This window comes from Canis lupus, chromosome 17 (genome assembly GCF_003254725.2).
Source record: "Canis lupus dingo isolate Sandy chromosome 17, ASM325472v2, whole genome shotgun sequence".
Taxonomy (NCBI): Eukaryota; Metazoa; Chordata; class Mammalia; order Carnivora; family Canidae; genus Canis; species Canis lupus.
In genome coordinates this window covers 25,870,344-25,889,886 of record NC_064259.1, presented here as the reverse complement: position 1 = coordinate 25,889,886, position 19,543 = coordinate 25,870,344, and the positions used below count along the sequence as shown (strand labels likewise).

General features: G+C 41.9%; 2 protein-coding genes across 18 annotated transcripts in view; both read right to left on the bottom strand.

The window, feature by feature from the left end:
- Positions 1–429, bottom strand: part of TTC27 (tetratricopeptide repeat domain 27) — a 172,784-nt gene extending 172,355 nt beyond the window's left edge. The window contains exon 1 of one of the 2 annotated variants that reach the window (XM_025454220.3): positions 106–429. In XM_025454220.3, coding sequence (XP_025310005.3) covers positions 106–205 — 100 coding nt within the window. In that variant the 5' untranslated portion in view covers positions 206–429. The remainder of the gene's footprint in view (positions 1–105) is intronic. The other variant, XM_049095466.1, reaches the window with a different exon arrangement.
- A 12,936-nt stretch (positions 430–13,365) lies between these two features.
- Positions 13,366–19,543, bottom strand: part of BIRC6 (baculoviral IAP repeat containing 6) — a 230,751-nt gene continuing 224,573 nt past the window's right edge. For all 16 annotated transcript variants that reach the window (XM_025454221.3, XM_025454229.3, XM_035700797.2 and 13 more), the window contains one exon: positions 13,366–14,231. In XM_025454221.3, the coding sequence (XP_025310006.1) occupies positions 14,052–14,231 (180 nt within the window). In that variant the 3' untranslated portion in view covers positions 13,366–14,051. The remainder of the gene's footprint in view (positions 14,232–19,543) is intronic.

Below are 19,543 nucleotides of genomic sequence, written 5' to 3'. Positions count from 1 at the left end.
CGCCTAAGGGATCAGCCAGATTGCGGCAGAAAAAAAAAAATAATAATAATAATAATCGAAACAAGGAGGACCTTCCAGTGCTCCGGGCAACCTCGCCTCTCTCACCTGAGCCGGAGACTCCCTCCTGCTTCCACCGCCGCCGCTCAGCCGCGGTGGCGAAGCCCCTCAAAACTGCCAGCTCCGGCGTCCACATCACCCTGGACATCGCTGCAGTCAAAGCGGGTTCCCACAGGAGTCAAAAGAAGAAAGTGAAAGGAAGAGGGTCCAAAGATGCCGAAATCTAGCGGCGACAGTGCCTGTGAATACTCCCACGGCCCCGGAAGCCCACGTGCGGACATCGTCACCTGGACGCGGCCATGACAGCAGCGCGGGACACCCTGGGAAAGATACGCACGCGCCGCTCGGGTTTCCGGCCGGGAGACCCACGCCTGGCCTTGGCACTGAGCATGCCCAGTAGAGATGCCCCGCCTGGAGCAGCGAATGGGCGGGTCGGAGGGCGTGGTCTGTGCTGGCCCCGCCCAGAGGGGGCGGAGCCAAGGGGCTGTGCAAGACTTGAGGGAGGCGGGGTCCTCCTGCACCACCCTCCGAGGCTGGGGCTGAAAATGCGGCTGGAGGCCCGGGTCTTGTCCTGCGCAGAGATTGCAGGAATGAATGATCTGCCGCTTGCGTTCCTAAACATTTTTGGATCAGAACCTCCTGACTACATGACCTTCACAAAAAATGCAAAATGCACGTGGGCATTTTAGGGTACCCTAACAGCATTCGGGCACCATTCCCGGGAAGTTAGAGACCCTCTGGAGCGGAAGCGCAAGAACCACCTCGCAGAGAATAGGTCTTTTTTTCTTAGAACGAATTAAAGTATAAGGGAAGTTTTGGGGCGCCTGGCTGGCTCCGCCGGAGCAGCATGCGACTCTTGATCTCCGGGTAGTGAGTTCAAGTCCCAGGCTGGGTGTAGAGATGACACACATACATAGCTAACTAAATACATAAATAACTGTTTTTTAAAAGTGGGGGCACTGGGGTGGCTCAGTGGTTGAGCATCTGCCTTCGGCTCAGGTTGTGATCCAGGGATCCTGGGATCCAGTCCCCTGCATGGAGCCTGCTTCTCCCTCTGCCGGTGTCTCTGCCTCTCTCTGTGTGTCTCTCGTGAATAAATAAATGCAATCTTTAAAAAATAATTAAAAATAAAAAGTGTAAGAAAACTATCTGGTTTTGATGCTGCCACTACATAAATCATGACTGAGTGGGACCTCTGACCCTGTGGCTGGTGCAGCGAAGCTTGTGCAGGATTGACTGAGTCCAGAAACCTGCCACCCTTGTGTGTCTGCCACTGAGGTCAGAGCTGGAGCCTGATTCGACCTCCTTTCTTTTCTATAGCCATGCTCCTAGGCCAATACCGAGGCTCAGAACGCCAGGCCTCAGGGAGCCAGGACTCTACCCCAGTGGGCTTGAACCTGCACTGTGAGAGTGCTGCACGCTAGCCAGGGTAACTCTGACCAAACGGCATTCTTGGAGCAATCTAGTGCCAGAGATCTCTGAAAGAGCCTAGCCCAGTGCCGGCTCCAAGGATGTCAGTACCCAAAATCACTCCAGACTGTGGAGGGAATGGTGCTCAGCTTCAGCCAGCAGCAGCCACGAGAAGCCAGATCTGGGCAGAGTGGAGAAGGGAGGATGCCCAAGAATGTCTTCTTACTGATAAGTAAAAGCCATTTGTACAGGAAATATTTAATCAGCATGTCGTTTGGTCTTTTTAAGCACAAAATCCTACACTGTGTAAACCATTTGACAGTTGTTAGAGCTATTAAAGCAGAGACACAGTGGCCGCTACAGTAGGTTGATCACTTGCCTGGAAAGCCACATTGTCCCACACAGTGAACTTGGTGCTTTCTCTGTAATTCAAGGTTAGTTTGAGTAAGATATGCTTGACAATGATAACAAGTACATTCATCTCTCTTCAGGCAAATAAAAATGTGGGAGAAAAAATTATGGTCCCAATTGAAAAAAAAACTAAAAACAAAAAAACAGAGTGGACACTGAGCTGGTGAGTAGGCTATGTCCACTTTAGGATGACCAGAGTGGCTTGGCTGGGTGGTCCTCTGGGAACCCTCATGTTACTATATAGTTAGTCTTTTTTCTTGGGCTGGTCAGATTTCTCAGATTCATTTTTAATCTCCTACCTGGGCAATGAAGGTCCAGTTGCCAGAGATCCAGAGACAAGCAGAGCAGGAAAGCCAGGAGCCTCAACATTCAAAACCCAGTCTGAATGTCAGACCCTCTAGAGACCACTGCAAGGAGAGTGGAGGGGAAGAGGTGGGCAGGGGTTCCAACAGACTGACTCAGCTTTGCAGGAGTCCTCCTCATTTCAGTCCTTCCTCTTCCTAACCTGAGACCTCCAGTCCTAGGGCATCTAGTGCTCCCAGTTGCTGAGTCTTTCCAGGATGCTTCAGTCTAGATACAAGTTTACCTTAGCTTCTCCCATTGCACTTTTAGGACTGGGCTTTCTCTGGTCAGCTACAGCAGTTACTTGCTCCCCACCAGGGCTACCAAGTCTCATCATCTCTTCCCCTGCAGGTTACGTCGTAATTTTTTTTTCTTTATCATGGATTTAGTGTTTTTTTTTTTAATTTAGTGGGTTTTGAAGAAGGAGGGATGGCATATGTTCAACATGCCATGTTTACCCTAGAACCTTAAACTGTATTGTCAGTGACACGTTTCTCCAAGTAGCTTCAGGTCTGATACATGTATGTGTTTTTTTAAAAAAAAGATTTTATTTATTTATTCATGAGAATACCCAGGAGAGAGAGAGAGGCAGAGACACAGGCAGAGGGAGAAGCAGGCTCCATGCAGGGAGCCTGACGTGGGACTCGATCCTGAGTCTCCAGGATCACGCCCTGAGCTGTAGGCAGTGCTAAACCACTGAGCCACCAGGGCTGCCCCATGTATGTGTTTTAACTAGTCCTATCTCATACCTAAGCAGTAACAAGGAGGCAGGATTGTAACCAGCATTTCATGACGTTTCAATCCTTTTTCACATTAATTAACAAATCTCATGTTTTTGTTTGTTTTTAAATATTTTATTTATTTATTCATGAGAGACACAGACATAGGCAGAGGGAGAAGCAAGTTCCCTGCGGGGGAGCCTGATGTGGGACTCGATCCCAGGACCCCAGATCACTCCCTGAGCCGAAGGTAGATGCTCAACCACTGAGCCACCCAGGCACCCACAAGTCTCATGTTTAATAAGAACAGTTTTTAAAGGTTTATAGCAGCCTTTTTAGGAAGCACCAAAAACTGGATACAACTAAATGTCCATGCACAGAGAAACAAATAAACTATGATATGTTCATACAATGGAATAGTGTTCAGCTATAAACATGAATAAACTACGGAAACATACAATATACACAAAGAGCAAAGTAATTATGCTGAGTGAAATAAGCCAGGGAAAAAAAAGAGGAGATATGATATGAGTCGATTTATATAAATCAAGAAAACAAAAACTGATCACTAGAGACAGAAAGCTCTAGTGGTTGCTGGGGGAGGGGAAGTGGAGAGGAAAGCAGGGAGGAACAAGGACAGGTTGGGGAGTAACAGATATATTCACTATCTGATTATGCTAATGGTTTCATGGCAGTATACATATGGAAAAACTTAAAGTACTCAGTTAAAATATGTGCACTCTTTTCTATGTCAGTTATACCTCAATAACACTGTTCTCAAAAAATTGACTTCTACAGGGACGCCTGGGTGGTTCAGTGGTTGAGCATCTGCCTTCGGCTCAGGGTGTGATCCTGGGGTCCTGGGATCGAGTCCCACATCCGGCTCCCTGCAGGGAGCCTGCTTTTCTCCCTCTGTCAGTGTCTCTCATGAATAAATAAATAAAAATCTTTAAAAAAAATTGACTTGTAAAAAAAAAAAATTGACTTGTATAAAACGTGAAATCTGATCTCCCAAAACTAACATTCAAAAGCCTTCACCTCACACACAATTCTTTCTTCTCATCCCATTGCTGGTCCTCTGCTCTCTCCAAGCACTGCGTCTCTCAGAGCCCCACAACCATCGCTAACCCTCAACAGAGTTAGCTAGGCCTTTGTCCTGCGGCAAATAAATGAACGTGGATTGAAGATATAAGATAAATGGGGTATGGGGTTAAATACAGTTAAACAGATATCTCACTTAAGTCTTACAATAACTCTAAGGCAAATATTATTAAGCCAATTTTTCAACCAAGGAAACTGAAAGGCAGGTATCTTGCCTAAGATTACACTAGGATTTGAACCTCGTCTGACCATTAAAGCTCCATGGTGGGATCCCTGGGTGGCGCAGTGGTTTGGCGCCTGCCTTTGGCCCAGGGCGCGATCCTGGAGACCCGGGATCGAATCCCACGTCGGGCTCCCGGTGCATGGAGCCTGCTTCTCCCTCTGCCTGTGTCTCTGCCTCTCTCTCTCTCTCTTTGTGACTATCATAAATAAATTTAAAAAAATAAATAAAGCTCCATGGTCTCTCCATCTGGTGAACAATGATGGAAGAGAGAAGTATGTGACTGGTATGCAGGTCAGAGCAAGTAGGTAAATAAGTAAAATAACCCCCCTCATGAACATACTGGAAACAACCCCGGAACCAGAGTCAGTACAGATACTGAAAATTCCTGAAAGCAAAGACTGGAGAAGCAGAGGAAAGTAAGGATTTATGTGGTTGAGGTAGGAGTGTTGGTAGGAATGTAAGTCCAGTGGAACAGAACAAGACACCTAAAGTCAATGAAAAGCAACCAGATCCTGCAAAGATTTCCTTATTCGGAAACTGCCCTGGTAAGTGGGGCCTGAACCCAGGCAGCCTACTGGTGTTCCTAGTTCACCTTGTCCTTGGGGCTCCTGGAAGTTGACTCTAACCACTAGCATGCTTCCCCTGAAAGGTGTGTTATTCGTCCCACAAAGCAAAACAAAACCATTCCTTTGATAGGTCTTCATTCAGGTGAAAAAACTAGGAGGCTTTCAGTAAGACTTCTCTAGATACAGTATGGGTACAAAGGAGACATAAATGTAGATACAGGAACAATGCCTCTCTGACTCACACAATCTGGGCTGGATCCTATTTAGAGAGTTATCATCCCTCCCTCAACTCTAGAATGCTTTTGGATGCTTAGAATCACATAAGGGGGCCTCATGCCCTGGATAGGAAGCTCTAAAGGGACCCATGTATCACAAACCCACAAAATAAATCAAAGAATATACACGAGGGTCCCTCTCATTCAAGATCCAAGGACACAGAGTGACCTTGAACAGCTGCCCTCTTGATTTATACTGTTTAGACTCCAGGGAAAAGGCATCTCTACATACTTTTTTTAAGATTTATTTATTTATTTATTTATTTATTTATTTATTTATTTATTTATTTATGATAGACATAGAGAGAGAGAGAGAGGCAGAGACACAGGAGGAGGGAGAAGCAGGCTCCATGCTGGGAGCCCGACCTGGGACTCGATCCCAGGACTCCAGGATCGTGCCCTGGGCCAAAGGCAGGCGCTAAACCACTGAGCCACCCAGGGAATCCCCACATCTCTGCATATTAATCTATGTTCTGATAAATTAAAAATACAGGTAGAATTTGAGTTGCAGAAGCTCATAGGTAAGAGAAATGACACTTGTTAAATTTCTGTCTTTGCAGTTAAAAATAGAGCTACCCTACGATCCAGCAACTGCACTGCTGGGGACTTACCCCAAAGATACAGATGCAGTGAAACTCCGGGACACCTGCACCCCAGTGTTTATAGCAGCAATGTCCACAATAGCCAAACTGCGGAAGGAGCCACAATGTCCTTCGACAGATGAATGGATACAGAAGCTGTGGTATATATGTACACAATGGAATATTCCTCAGCCATTAGAAACGACAAATACCCACCATTTGCTTCGACATGGATGGAACTGGAGGGTATTATGCTGAGTGAAGTAAGTCAATTGGAGAAAGACAATCATCATATAGTTTCACTCATACAGGAAATATAAGAAAAAGTGAAAGGGATTATAGGGGAAAGGAGAGAAAATGAGTGGGAAAAAATAGAGAGGGAGACAAACCATTAGAGACTCCTAACTCTGGAAAACAAACAAAGGGTTATGGAAGGGAAGGTGGGCCAGGGTTGGGGTGACTGGGTGAGGGCACCAAGGAGGGCACTATGTGGGATGAGCACTGGGTGTTATACTGTATGTTGGCAAATGGAACTTCAACTAAAAAAAAATAAAATGTGAGTGGGAGAAGTGTCAAGTTTAAGTAAATAAACAAATATATATATTTTTAAAATAAATAAATAGAATACTTACAAAAAATAAAAATAAATGAATAAATTTCCCTCTTTGCATGAATGCGACAGATTCTTGCATAATTAAGTGTCCTTTTACAGTAGTAATGCTCATTCCTTTGCTACTCTTCATGTTCTATTTTTGGTTCTGGAGGTTCTCATGAAATATAATTTTATTTATAATTTTATTTACAACAGATAAGGACAGCAGCTAGAAAACATTTCACAATTTTAAACTCAGATGTACCATTCATTTTTTTAAATTGAAAGATTATTCATTTATTTATTTATTCACGAAAGACAGAGAAAGAGTGGCAGAGACACAGGCAGAGGGAGAAGCAGGCTCCAGGCCGGGAGCCCGACGTGGGACTTGATCCCGGGTCTCCAGGATCAGGCCCTGGGCTGAAGGCGGCGCTAAACCGCTGAGCCACCTGGGCTGCCCTAATTCTAGTCATTTTAGATGTTTTAGAAGAAAAAGTAGAAAACATGCAACTTAACATTTACTTAAATTTACATTTTTGCAACTCCTGGTTGGCTCAGCAGTTGAGCGTCTGCCTTTGCCTCTAGGGTCCTGGGATCAAGTCTCACATCGGACTCCCTGCATGGAGCCTGCTTCTCCCTCTGCCTGTGTCTCTGCCTCTCTCTCTGTGTCTCTCATGAATAAATAAATAAATAAAATCTTTAAAAAAAAGACTTTGTAAAAATAAAGTCAACATAAATAAATTCTATGGACTAGATATATAATAATATGCTAATTATGTTCTTTATTTCATTACTTAGGCAAACAATACTCACCAATTAATGGAATACTTGAACATGTCCAATTATTTAATTATTTTGATGACTAGCACTTATTATAAAAAATATGATTTAGCATATTTTTGTGGAGTGAGACACCTGAGTGGCTCAGTTGTTTAGGCATATGATTCTTGATTTAGGTTCAGGTCATGTTCCAGTTGGGCTCTGTATTCAGTGCAGAGTCTGCCTGAGATGCTCCCTCTCCTTCTGCTCCTCCCCATGTAAATTAATTAATTAAAATTTTTAAAAAGGGCAATTGTTTCAGATCCCCTCCCTTTTTGGGAGCCTTATACTATCATAAAGTAAACTTTGCTTTGCTGTTAATCAAAAGTTGATTAGGACCATGTGAACCCATAGACAGAGACCATGTGAACACAGAGGGAGAAGACAATCACCTACAAGCTTACAGAAAGAAGCCTCAGAAAAAAACCAACCCTGCCAACACCTTGATCTCGTTGGTCAAGCCTTTCTGTCTGGGTACTTTGTTATGGCAACGTCAGCAAACTATTAGTAAGCAACATATTCAGCTTTGCCTTTTTTGTTTCAGGTACTGATTAGTGGTCTCAAAATCCTTTGACAGGGACGCCTGGGTGGCTCAACGGTTGAGCATCTGCCTTTGGCTCAGGGCGTGATCTTGGAGTTCCGGGATTGAGTCCCGTGTCCGGCTCCCTGCGTGGAGCCTGCTACTCCCTCTGCCTGTGTCTCTGCTTCTCTGTGTGTGTGTGTCTCTCATGAATAAATAAATAAAATCTTTAAAAACAAAAACAAAAACCAAAATCCTTTGACAATCTGGAGGTTCCACTAACATCATTTTAAAGGATCATCATAGGAGGGGCACCTTGATGGCTTGTCTGCCCTCAGCTCAGGTCATGATCCCAGGGTCCTGGGATCAAGTCTCACATTGGACTCCCTGCTCAGTGGGGAGTTTGCTTCTCTCCCCCACCGTCTGCCTCTCCCCTCTGCTCGTTCTCTCTCTCTCACTCTCAAATAAAGAAGTCTTTAAAAAAAATTGGGTTGGTGACGTTTGCACATATCTGCGAATATACTAAAAGCCATTGATTGTGCACTTAAAATGGGTACTTTGTTTTTGTTTTGTTTTTTTAGGTAAGATACTTTCAGGTCAATTGTTAAGTCTCTCCGGCCTTCCACTCAGGTATACTTCTCCAATCACATGGCATTAGAGTGGCTGTGATAATTTGGGGGATCTGCAGAGTTGGGGATATATTTGATTTGGGTTTAATGAGATAGATTTATGCAGTTTGCAGTCATTTCTACGGATAATCAAGGTATCATTAACCATTGACCCGTAGGCCCGGCTTCCAGGAATACACCTATAGGTCAGCCACCTATGCTGACCTATGATGGAACAAAATACAAGTTGAAAGCCCTAGGGTGAAAAATGAGTAAGTCCTGTGGGGCTCCGCACCAGAGGTTCTTGGTGATGATGGATGAAAAACCAGGCTTGAAATGTACAGTCAGAAGATGTCTATGGAAAGTTCTTCCAATAATCAGATAGCTAAAGTTGTGAGATTAAATCCCCATCAATGCCTGGCCACAGTGGGAACCGACTCCTGTCAGGAATACGACTGTTACACAAGGTTTATGATGTGCAGCGCACAAAGACTGGACGCGCATCTCATTTTAGGTTTGCAGTGAAAGCGCAGGTGGATGAGCATCAGCTTCTCAGCTGAATATTTGTAAGGGACGTTCTCCCTGAGGGCTTGGCGTATGGAGAAGGGCTGAGAAAGGGCAATGAAGTCATGACTTTTGGTGGGGAAGCTGGGCCGGATCTTGATGGTCAGCGGACGGAGGCCTTGTTTCCTGAGAAGAGCGCTGGGCTCACTCTGATGGCCTGGCCACGGGACGCAAGAGGACACTTGCAGTCCTCCTGGCCAGACAGTGACCAGAAGAGTCTGGTGCCCAGGCAGTTCCAGGGGAATTCCTGGATAAGTTTACAAAGAATACGCCCAGTGATTTCAGCTGCGTCCCTGACATCACAACGGGCCTGGAAAGGAGCGTGACCGACAGGACACAGGACCAGGTTTCCTACGGGAGAAGATGCAGCTGCGCTCAGGCGCCCCTGGGTCTTTGGGCGCCAGGCACCTTGAATTACTTGCTTAGAGCTTGTTTTTCCACCCAGACCTGGGGCACGGTGAGCAGAGGGGTTGTGTCCTTCTGCTCATCACTGTGTTCGTAGAAACAGAACACTTCGAGCCTTTTCTGCTTCAAATCTTTTTTTTTTTTAACTGATAGGAAAGGAGGCCATTTATAAAAGTATTTAGAAATTGGGGTGCCTGGGTAGCTCAGTCAGTTAAAGGTCTGCCTTGGGCTCAGGTCATGATCCCGGGGTCCTGGGATTAAGTCCCACATCAGGCTGCCTGCAGGGAGCCTGCTTCTCCCTCTCCCTCTGCCTGCTGCTCCCCCTACTTGTGCTTTTGTGCTCTCTGTAAAATAAATAAAATCTTTTTTAAAAAGTACTTAAATATTAAACTACTAGAAGAGACAAAAATTCAAATAAGCCAAAGGATTAAAATATCTTGGTTAAAGAAAGAGAGATTACAAAAGCACCATGGTTCTGTTCTTTTCTTTTAAAGATTTTATTTGTTTATTCATGAGAGGCACACAGAGAGAGGCAGAGACATAGGCAGAGGGAGAAGCAGGCTTCCCATAGGGAGTGCGATGTGGGACTTGATCCCAGGACCCTCGGATCATGACCTGGGCCAAAGGCAGACAATCACTGAGCCACCCAGGGATTTTAAAAAATCCCTTTTTTAAAGATTTAGAGAGAGAGAGAGAGAGTGAGAGAGCATGAGTGAGAGGGCCACAGGAAGAGAGTGAGAGAGTCCTAAGCAGCCTCCATGCCCAGTGCAGGGCCCGACGTGGGGCTGGATCTCACAACCCTGAGATCATGACCTGCGGTGAAACCAAGAGTCAGACACCTAACTGACTGAGAACCATGTGAACACAGAGGGAGAAACGGACTGAGCTACCCAGGTGTCCCCATTTTCTTTTTTTTTTTTTTGGAGAGAGAGAGAGACTGAGACAGAGATAGCATGAGAAGGGGAAGGGGTAGGGATAGGGACAGAGGGAGGAGAAGCAGAATTCCCGCTGAGTAGAGAGCCTGGGATCATGACCTGAACTGAAGGCAGTCACTTAACCGACTGAGCCCCCAGGCGCCCTGGTTCTTTTCTAATGGGAATAACGAAATTTAGAATTTATGGGTTGGTGGGACACAAACCTGTTGGAATACTGTAAACACCATATGTGTCTGTGAGTGAGGTTGTATGTTTAATGCATCCCTACCATCAATAGTAAAAAAATATTAACCATGCTGGAAGAAATAATGAATTGTACTCCTACTCAATAGTTAGAAAATATTATAAAAATTGTAGTCTATGAAGAGGTGAAAAAAATAACAGCACAAAAAAAGTTGACAGTGAAAATATGTAGGGAAAAGTGATTATAAAGTTTTATCTGGGGGCACCTGGGTGGCTCAGTCAGTTAAGCGTCTGCTTCAGCTCAGGTCATGATCCCTGGGTTGGGATTGAGCCCTACCTCAGGATCCCTGCCTAATGGGGAGCCTGCTTCTCCCATCTCCCTCTGCTCCTCCCCACCCAGCTCATGCTAATAAATAAAAATCTTAAAAAACCATAAAAAACAAAAAACGATGTGTCTGTCAATTTGTGTTATTTTTTTGGCATTTTATGTTTGTAGCATTTTAATTGATTGTGCTCTTTTTTCACTCCAAATATCCACTTGTGTAAAATAAGGAAAAAATCTAATGAGAACAAAGAAGACAATTACATTGAGAAAACTGCTGCTCCCAGTGGGCAATGGGCTAGAACATTGCACTCTCACCCACCTCATCCTACATAAACCAAATTTAAGACATCAAAAAAAGTTTTATAGTAATTTCTACATTTGTCTAACTTTGTAGATACCGGTCTTAATGCTACAATGGTATCTAAGCAGTTTATTTTTGGTACTTTTAAGACTTCATAGTTGATAGTTTTAGGACTAGACCAATTGTCTTGACTGTATTCCATCCTTTTCTAAGGCCTTCATGCTTACCCTCTCCATCTCTCTACCACCCAACCACTGCCCCAGGTTCCTCAGCCAGTAAACATGCTGCAGTTATTCTTATACCAAAAAATATGTTTATTTCCTCACTCTTCTCTACCTCTTTGTCCTAGTTGATGATCTACCACCTGGACTAGAGGGCTTTTGTATATATATTTTTAATTTGTTTCTTATTTTTATTTTATGATAGTAACAGAGAGAGAGAGAGAGAGAGAGAGAGAGAGAGAGAGAGAGGCTGAGACACAGGCAGAGGGAGAAGCAGGCTCCATGCACTGGGAGCCCGACGTGGGATTCGATCCCGGGTCTCCAGGATCGCGTCTAGAGGGCTTTTATAAAGAAATAAAGGTATTGATCATGTTAACTAGAGCATTATTTATAATTAGAAAGACAGAAATAACCTAAGCGTTATTGCCTCCCCATAGTTGGTAGAATCATCCTCTAAAATAGAGTATGACCAGATTGCTCCCCTCATCTTCCTCACCCACAGGGTGGAAAGCTTCTGAACAAGACAGTCTTTTATGATCTAAGCTCTCCTATCTAACATCACAGCCTACATTTCATTGGACTATCCTACATTATCTCTTACAACCCAATTATGTTATTAACTTAAGCTTTCCCTTTGTTCTTTTATGTCTGTAATAACTTCTGCTTGGCTAACAACTTCTTTTTTTAAAGACTTATTTATTTTTGAGAGAGAGGGAGAGGGAGAATCTCAAGGAGACTGTGCCGAGCATGGAGCCAGATGAGAGACTCAATCCCACAATCTTGTGATCACGACCTGAACCAAAATCAAGAGTCGGACAGTTAACCAACTGAGAGCTACCCAGGTGTCCTTACCTGACTTTTTTTATCTTCATCTTTCAACACTCAAGATATCTTATCTTCCTTGATGAAGCCTTTCTTGACCATATTGCCTCAATGCCCACTGACATTTTGCCTGAGCTGAGTGTTCTTCCCTTGTGTTCCCAATAGTAGCCTGTAAAGAACTCTTTTCAGAGGACTTACCGATTATATTGACATTATGTTTCCATGTCTGTCATTCCACCCTCAAGTGCAGGTACCTGTACTTACTACCAGAATGAGTGCTTAAATGTTTGCTGGCATAATGTCAGGATCCAAGATGGAACCATTTTAAAGAGTAATCAGTCTCAAATTTAGACTTTAAGATATTGGTTTTTTAAAAACATGAACTGGACCTTATAGTACTGGTACTGTTTACTTTCCTCTTGTAAAGCTTTCTGAAGACTAGTGGTGTGAATTGGAAAAAATGACCTAACCTTATTTTAATGATTAAAAATAAAATTCCAAGCTGGAGGCAAACACTATACTTGCTATAGTAGCTTTTATCATCCATCCCTGACAGGACCCTGACAGACAAAAACCAAAAACCTGGAAGACAGATGACTGTATTTTGCTTCTTATTGCTGATCATTTCATACCTAGATTTTAGCTGGCATGTGTGTGGATGGCATTAAATGGACTCTGCTTTCTCAGGAATGGACTCTATTTTGTCATCCTTGGTGTATTTAGCTTACCACACACTGCACCTAACAGTAAGTGTTTTAGAACTTTGCATTTTCTGGTCCCATGCAGTTTGTCCCCTCCTTCATCCAAGCTTAGGGAGCACTGTGCCTTGTATGTCAGCATCATGCTTCCTAGTTCCCCCTTTTCTTCAGAGAGCAGCTCTTTCTTCAGAATATAGCTTCTCCTTCTGGTAGCTCCAGATTCAAGGTTCCCACACGCCACTTCATTTTATATAAATATTGTCAAAAATCACCTTAGCTTTTAGTTTGTGATAATTGGTTTTTGAAAAATATCCTTTCCTTTCCCATGCTTAGGTCTTGAAAGAGTCCAATTCTTTGTAGAAATAGCATTTCACACCATGGCAAACTGTTTTAGAAACAAGACATACTAATACACCTAAGTCTTTATTTATTTGGCTCTAAGAAGAATTTGCATGAAAATGAGCCTATATGGCAGGTACAGAACGTACTGTAACAGCACCAGAGAGGTATCCTCTCTGCTCCACAGAGCCTCAATGTTTGAATACATACATGTGACTTTAGTAATAAAACCAGAGTCCAGGAAAAAAGGAGCCCTTTAGGAAAAAATCAGTTTAGAGTGACTTTTCAAGTTGACCATTCCTTCTCATATATTTAAATTCAAATAACGGATACATTCACAGGCCCAAATGTTGGCATAGAATAAAATCATGTTCATTTATTTTTTCTGCATCTTAGAATTAGAAGGCATAAAATTAAATACGTTGAATGTAATAAATTCATCCATACAAGTGCAAGTCTCCAGCTATAATGCATTTTATGGCATATTTTTCATTTAAAAAATGTACCAGTAAATCAAAAAAGAGGGAGTATGTCCATTTAACTTTTATTTAAGTGTATGTAGGAGGTCTTCAGAAATCAAAGATGAGCATGAAGATATGGCCAAACATAAAATCTATCAAATTCAGTGAAAAGTTGCTGACTTTAAATAGTAGTTGTAAGAATGACCAATATATATTCTTTGTTAACAACCCCTCACTCTACAGTAAAAAAAAAATAAAATAAACATTCAGTAAACATTCTTTCCTAAGGTAGTTTCCCTTATATATCAGTGATTTATCCATTTCTTTGTATACACAAATTTGTTGAACATACCAATCAGTGGTTCTCACAATTGAAAAATAAAAGCACAAAAAAGTTTACACTCTTGTACAGGTAAATAAAAGATCACCTTGAATTAAACTGGATCTCCTTAAGGGCATAGTATAGTTTCAGTTTCAATAACTATTACATAATTAGTTTCTTACATACAAATATTGACATATTTGGCTTGTGCTTCAAAGCCTTTGTGTCTATGAAGTCCATGTCAATGCAGCTCATAATTTGAAGTCACTGGGGAGTTCTTTACTGCTGCTTGGTTTGACCTGATCATGCATTAGAGTCTCCTCAGCATCTGCTGGGGCACTGCACATATCCGAGGCATCATCAGCATCAGGGTCTAAGCCTTCGGGACAGGAAAGTTTTAGCAGCTCTTCCCGGAGCTGAGCAGTGTGACGCTAAACAGGGGAAAATAAGTGATATTAGAATTATAAACTCTGGCATTCTAACATAACACCATTTGAGGGAGGAACCGAGTTTAAAACAAAACCCAAAGCATCAAGCCTACAAATATTTATTGAGCACCTTCCTTATACTAGCTACTGTAAGAAGCAGTGAACAACATAGGCAAAAATCTCTAACTCCAAAATAATTGATATTGCTGAAAAGCCCAGAGTAGCATGCTCACAAACCCTACCCGTGCCCCCATCTCAGTAACAGGAACAGCACTGCTAATGATTTATAAGATACCATTCATGTGTGATGTATACGCTTTTTTTTTTTTTTTTTTTTTTAAAGATTTTATTTATTTATTCATGATAGTCACAGAGAGAGAGAGAGAGAGGCAGAGACACAGGCAGAGGGAGAAGCAGGCTCCATGCACCGGGAGCCCGATGTGGGATTCGATCCCGGGTCTCCAGGATCGCGCCCTGGGCCAAAGGCAGGCGCCAAACCGCTGCGCCACCCAGGGATCCCGATGTATACGCTTTTTAAATTTACTTTTAAAAATTTTATTTACTTATTTGACCGCGTCAGGCTTCCTGCATGAAGCCTGCTTCTCCCTCTGCCTGTGTCTCCGCCTCTCTGTCTCTCTCTCTCTGTGTCTCTCATAAATAAATAAATAAATAAATAAATAAATAAATAAATAAATAAAATCTTAAAAAAAAACGTACCATTATTTTACTGAATGTAAACAAGTATTTATCAGGTACCAGGTCTTTTTTTAAATTTTTAAATTTTTTAAATTTTTATTTTTTTTAAAGATTTATTTATCCATTTATGATAGACAGAGAAGAGAGAGAGAGAGAGAGAGAGGCAGAGGAACAAGCAGGCTCCATGCCGGGAACCCGACACGAGACTCGATCCCGGGACTCCAGGATCGTGCCCTGGGCCAAAGGCAGGCACTAAACTGCTGAGCCACCCAGGGATCCCCGGTACCAGGTCTTATGTAGAATATTTGCAAATTGTTTTACACTAATTATTTCACTTAATGCTCAGAAAATACCTTAGAAACAATTTAAACATTCTAATTTTTGTTTCAAAAGTAGGCTCCACACCCATGTACAGCCCAACACAGAGCTCAAACTCATGACCCTGAGATCAAGAGCTGAGCTGAGATCAAGAGTCAGATGCTTAACTGACTGAGCCACCCAGGTGCCCCCTCACCTTTTTTTCCTAATTTAAACCAGTGAAGAAGAGGATCCAGAGAGCTCACACAGTTTTGCATTCTACCACATGCTACCACTGAGATACAGACGTAGGGATGTTAACAGTTCTACAAATAATAAGTCTTGGTTTATAATTTTCTACTGGGAGAGAAATGATCTCAAATATCACACCAGGGCTTTGACAATTTGCTGTAGTCAATAGATGACTTTGAATATTAACCAAAATTTACAGAACAATTTTTACGTATGAGGCACCGTGTTCAACAGTGACAATATTAAAGCAAGAAGTAGACTAAAGAAGATATAATCTCTGACCTCACAGAACCTAAATTTGGGTTGGATGTCTAAGACCTCTATAAACAAGATAAAAACAGCTACATACTTGTAGACATTTGTAAGATTTTAAAATATATTAACATGCTGGGAATTTTTTTTTTTTAAGATTTTATTTATTTATTCGAGAGAGAGAGAGACAGAGAGAGACAGAGAGAGGCAGAGACACAGGCAGAGGGAGAAGCAGGCTTCATGCAGGAAGCCTGACGCGGGACTTGATCCCAGGACTCCAGGATCACGCCCTGGGCTGAAGGCAGCGCTAAACCACTGAGCCACCCAGGGATCCCAACATGCTGGTAATTTGTTTCTCTACCCCAATTTCTCTTTCACTGTGGACAACAGAAGAACACGTTAACTAGGGAAGGAGAGGGAAAAATATAATGATTATAAGGGCCTAGCTGAGGTGGGATATTATGCTTTTATTGTGGAATTATTAAGCTAAGTAGCTGCTTACTCTTCTCAAGTAGCACTCAGCAGCAAAGATGTAGTTGAAATTATGTAAATTGGGACTGATTCAGGGATAGATATTTCTAGGCCAGAGTGACAGAGAAATAACAGAATAAAAGAATCTGAGATATAAGCAAGACACCAAATGACATAACAAAGCCAAAGAAAGTGGACTTTTGCCACTAAGGTTTTGTGTATAAAAGAAAGGAGGTATCTAAACATAGGTTTGGAGAAGACCAATTTGGTTATGGACTACAGAAACAACTAGAAGGGGGAAAACTAAGTCCAAGGAACCTGGTCAAATAGATAAAGCTGTGGGACATAAAAAAGAAATAATGGGCGGGGGGGGGGGGGGGGGGAGTTCCCAGTAGTTCCCTGAAGGCATCACTGATAAGATCTAGTACTGACCAAGTAAACTACATGAAAGAGGGGTTGAATAATATTTGAAGATTTTAAGATAGAGAAAAATGATTTAAAATTAAAAATATGGGGTGCCTAGTGGCTTAATCAGTTAGGCGTCTGACTCTCGATTTCGATTTCAGCTCAGGTCATGATCTCAGGGTTTCGAGATTGAGCTCTGTGTTGGGCTCTGCGCTGGCCATTGAGCCTGCTTAGGATTTTCTCTCTCCCTCTTCCATTGCCACTCCCCCTCTTAAACAAATAGCTTCCACACAGCAAAAAACAACAACCAGCCAACACAACTAAAGACAGCCTATTGAATGGGAGAAGATATTTGTAAATGACATATCCAGTAAAGGGTTAGTATCCAAAATATACAAAGAACGTGTGTAATGCAATACCAAACAAATAATCTGATTAAAAAATGGATAGAAGACAGGTACAGACATTTCTCCAAAGACATATAGATGACCAACAAACACATGAAAAGATGCTCAACGTAACTCATCATCAGGAAAATTCAAATCAAAACCGCAATGAGCTATCACCTCACACCTATTAGGAGGGCTAAGATAAAAAAAGTCAAAGAAATAACAAGTGTTGGTGGGGATGTGGAGAAAAAGAAACACTTGCATTGTTGATAGGAATGCAAACTGGTGCAGCCACTATGGAAAACTTTATGAAAATTTCTCAAGAAATTAAAAACAGTACTACTCTATGATCAGTAATCATACTACACTGGGTATTTACCCCAAAATATGAAAACATTAAATTCAAAAGGATATATACACTCTTATGTTTACTGCAGCATTCTTTACAAGAGCCAAATTAGAGAGGCAGGCCAAGTATCCACTAACAGATGAGTAGACAAAGAAGATGTGACATATATATACACAATGGAATATTATTTAGGCATAAAAAAGAATGAAATCTTGCCATTTGCAACAACATGGATGGAGCTAGAGTACACTGCTAAGCAAAATAAGCCGGTCAGAGAAAGACAAATACCATATGAGTTCACTCATGTGTCATTTAAGAAACAAAACAAACAATGGGAAAAAAGAAGAAAGACAAAGAGAAAAGAGACTCTTAACCATAGAGAACAAACAGATGGTTACCAGAGGGGAGGTGGGTGGGGGGCTCAATGAAATAGGTGATGGGGATTAAGGAGTGTACTTGTGATGAGCACCAGGTGTTGTATGGAAGTGTTGGATCACTATATTATACACCCAAAATTAATATAACACTATATGTTAACTACACTGTAATTAAATTGAAATAAATGAAATAAAAAAACTCATAAAAGTGAGAGTAAAATGTGGCTAGCTAGGGCATGGGGGTGAGAGAATGGGAAAGATGCTGTTTAAGTGTACAAACTTGCAACTAGTCTACAAATAGGTACTGGAGTAATGAGCAGAGCAGTGATTATAAACAATAATATATTACAATTACCAAACTTGGTAAGAGTCTATATCTTAATTGTTCCAACCAAAATAAAGAAATGATTATCATACAATGTGACAGAGGTGCTATGGCTACAATGATAATCATATTACACTATATAAAATGTATCAAGTTAATATGTTCTATATCTTAAATTTATACATTATGTTAGCTATATTTCTGTTAAAAAAAAAAAAAGAGGAAAACTTGACTGGAGGGAAGAGAAATTCTAATTAGAGATCTTCACTTAAGTAATAACAGAGCATCCAAGAAAAGATGCCATAATATAATTCTGAGAAATCAAAAACCAGGTAATAGTTGGAAAAGTTGTTTAAAGAGAAAATGGCTGGGGCGCCTGGATGACTCAGTGGTTGACGGTCTGCCTTTGGCTCAGGTCGAGATCCTGGGGTCCTGGGATCAAGTCCCACATCAGGCCCCCTGCACAGAGCCTGTTTCTCCCTCTATCTCTCTGTGTCTTTCATGAATAAATAAATTTTAAAAAGAGAGAGAAAGAGACAGAGAGAGATGGCTTTTGGGGCACCTCGCTGGCTCAGCTGGAGAAGCATGTAACTCCTGAACTCAGGGTTCTGAGCTCAAACCCCATGTTGCATGTGCAGACTGCTTAAAAAAAATAAAATCTTAAAAAAAAAAAAAAAAAAAAAGAGCGAATGGCCTTTAAAGCAAAGAGCTAGACTTATCATGGTGACTTTGTAACATATATAAATGTGGAATCACTAGGTTATATACCTGAAGCAAACATAAAAATTTTATGTCAACTACACTTAAAAAAAAAGAAAGACACTAAATGGCCAAAGTTAAGAGTACAGATACAACTGAGAGAGAAAGAGAATAAAATGGCCCTGAGGGCCAAAATGTAATCCATCAGGTATATAATCATTCAGAAGGGGGAAGAAAAAATACGCTAAAAGAATTGAAGAGCATGAGAAGAGGAGGAACCAGAGCTCTACAAATGAAAACTGTGGTAGAAAAGACAAACATTTAGATCAGTGAAATGAGAGCTTTTTAAAAAAATTATTAAAAAATATTTTTTTTAAACTTTAAAAAAAGTAAACTTGAAGCTCCAACTCACAACCCTGAAATCAAGGGTCACATCCTCTTCCAGTGAGCCAGCCAGGTTCCCCAAGTGAGTATTTTCATAGATAGACAGTGTTATACAAGCTTAAACTCAAGTAATCTAAGGCAAGGCAGGCTTCCATAAAATGAAACTTAAACTGCAACCGAATGGCAGTAAGTTCACAGAAGAGGTAAAGTGACGGTAAAGTCCTGCAGGGGAGGGGATCCCTGGGTGGCGCAGTGGTTTGGCGCCTGCCTTTGGCCCAGGGCGCGATCCTGGAGACCTGGGATCGAATCCCACATCAGGCTCCCGGTGCATGGAGCCTGCTTCTCCCTCTGCCTGTGTCTCTGCCTCTCTCTCTCTCTCTCTGTGACTATCATAAATAAATAAAATTAAAAAAAAAAAA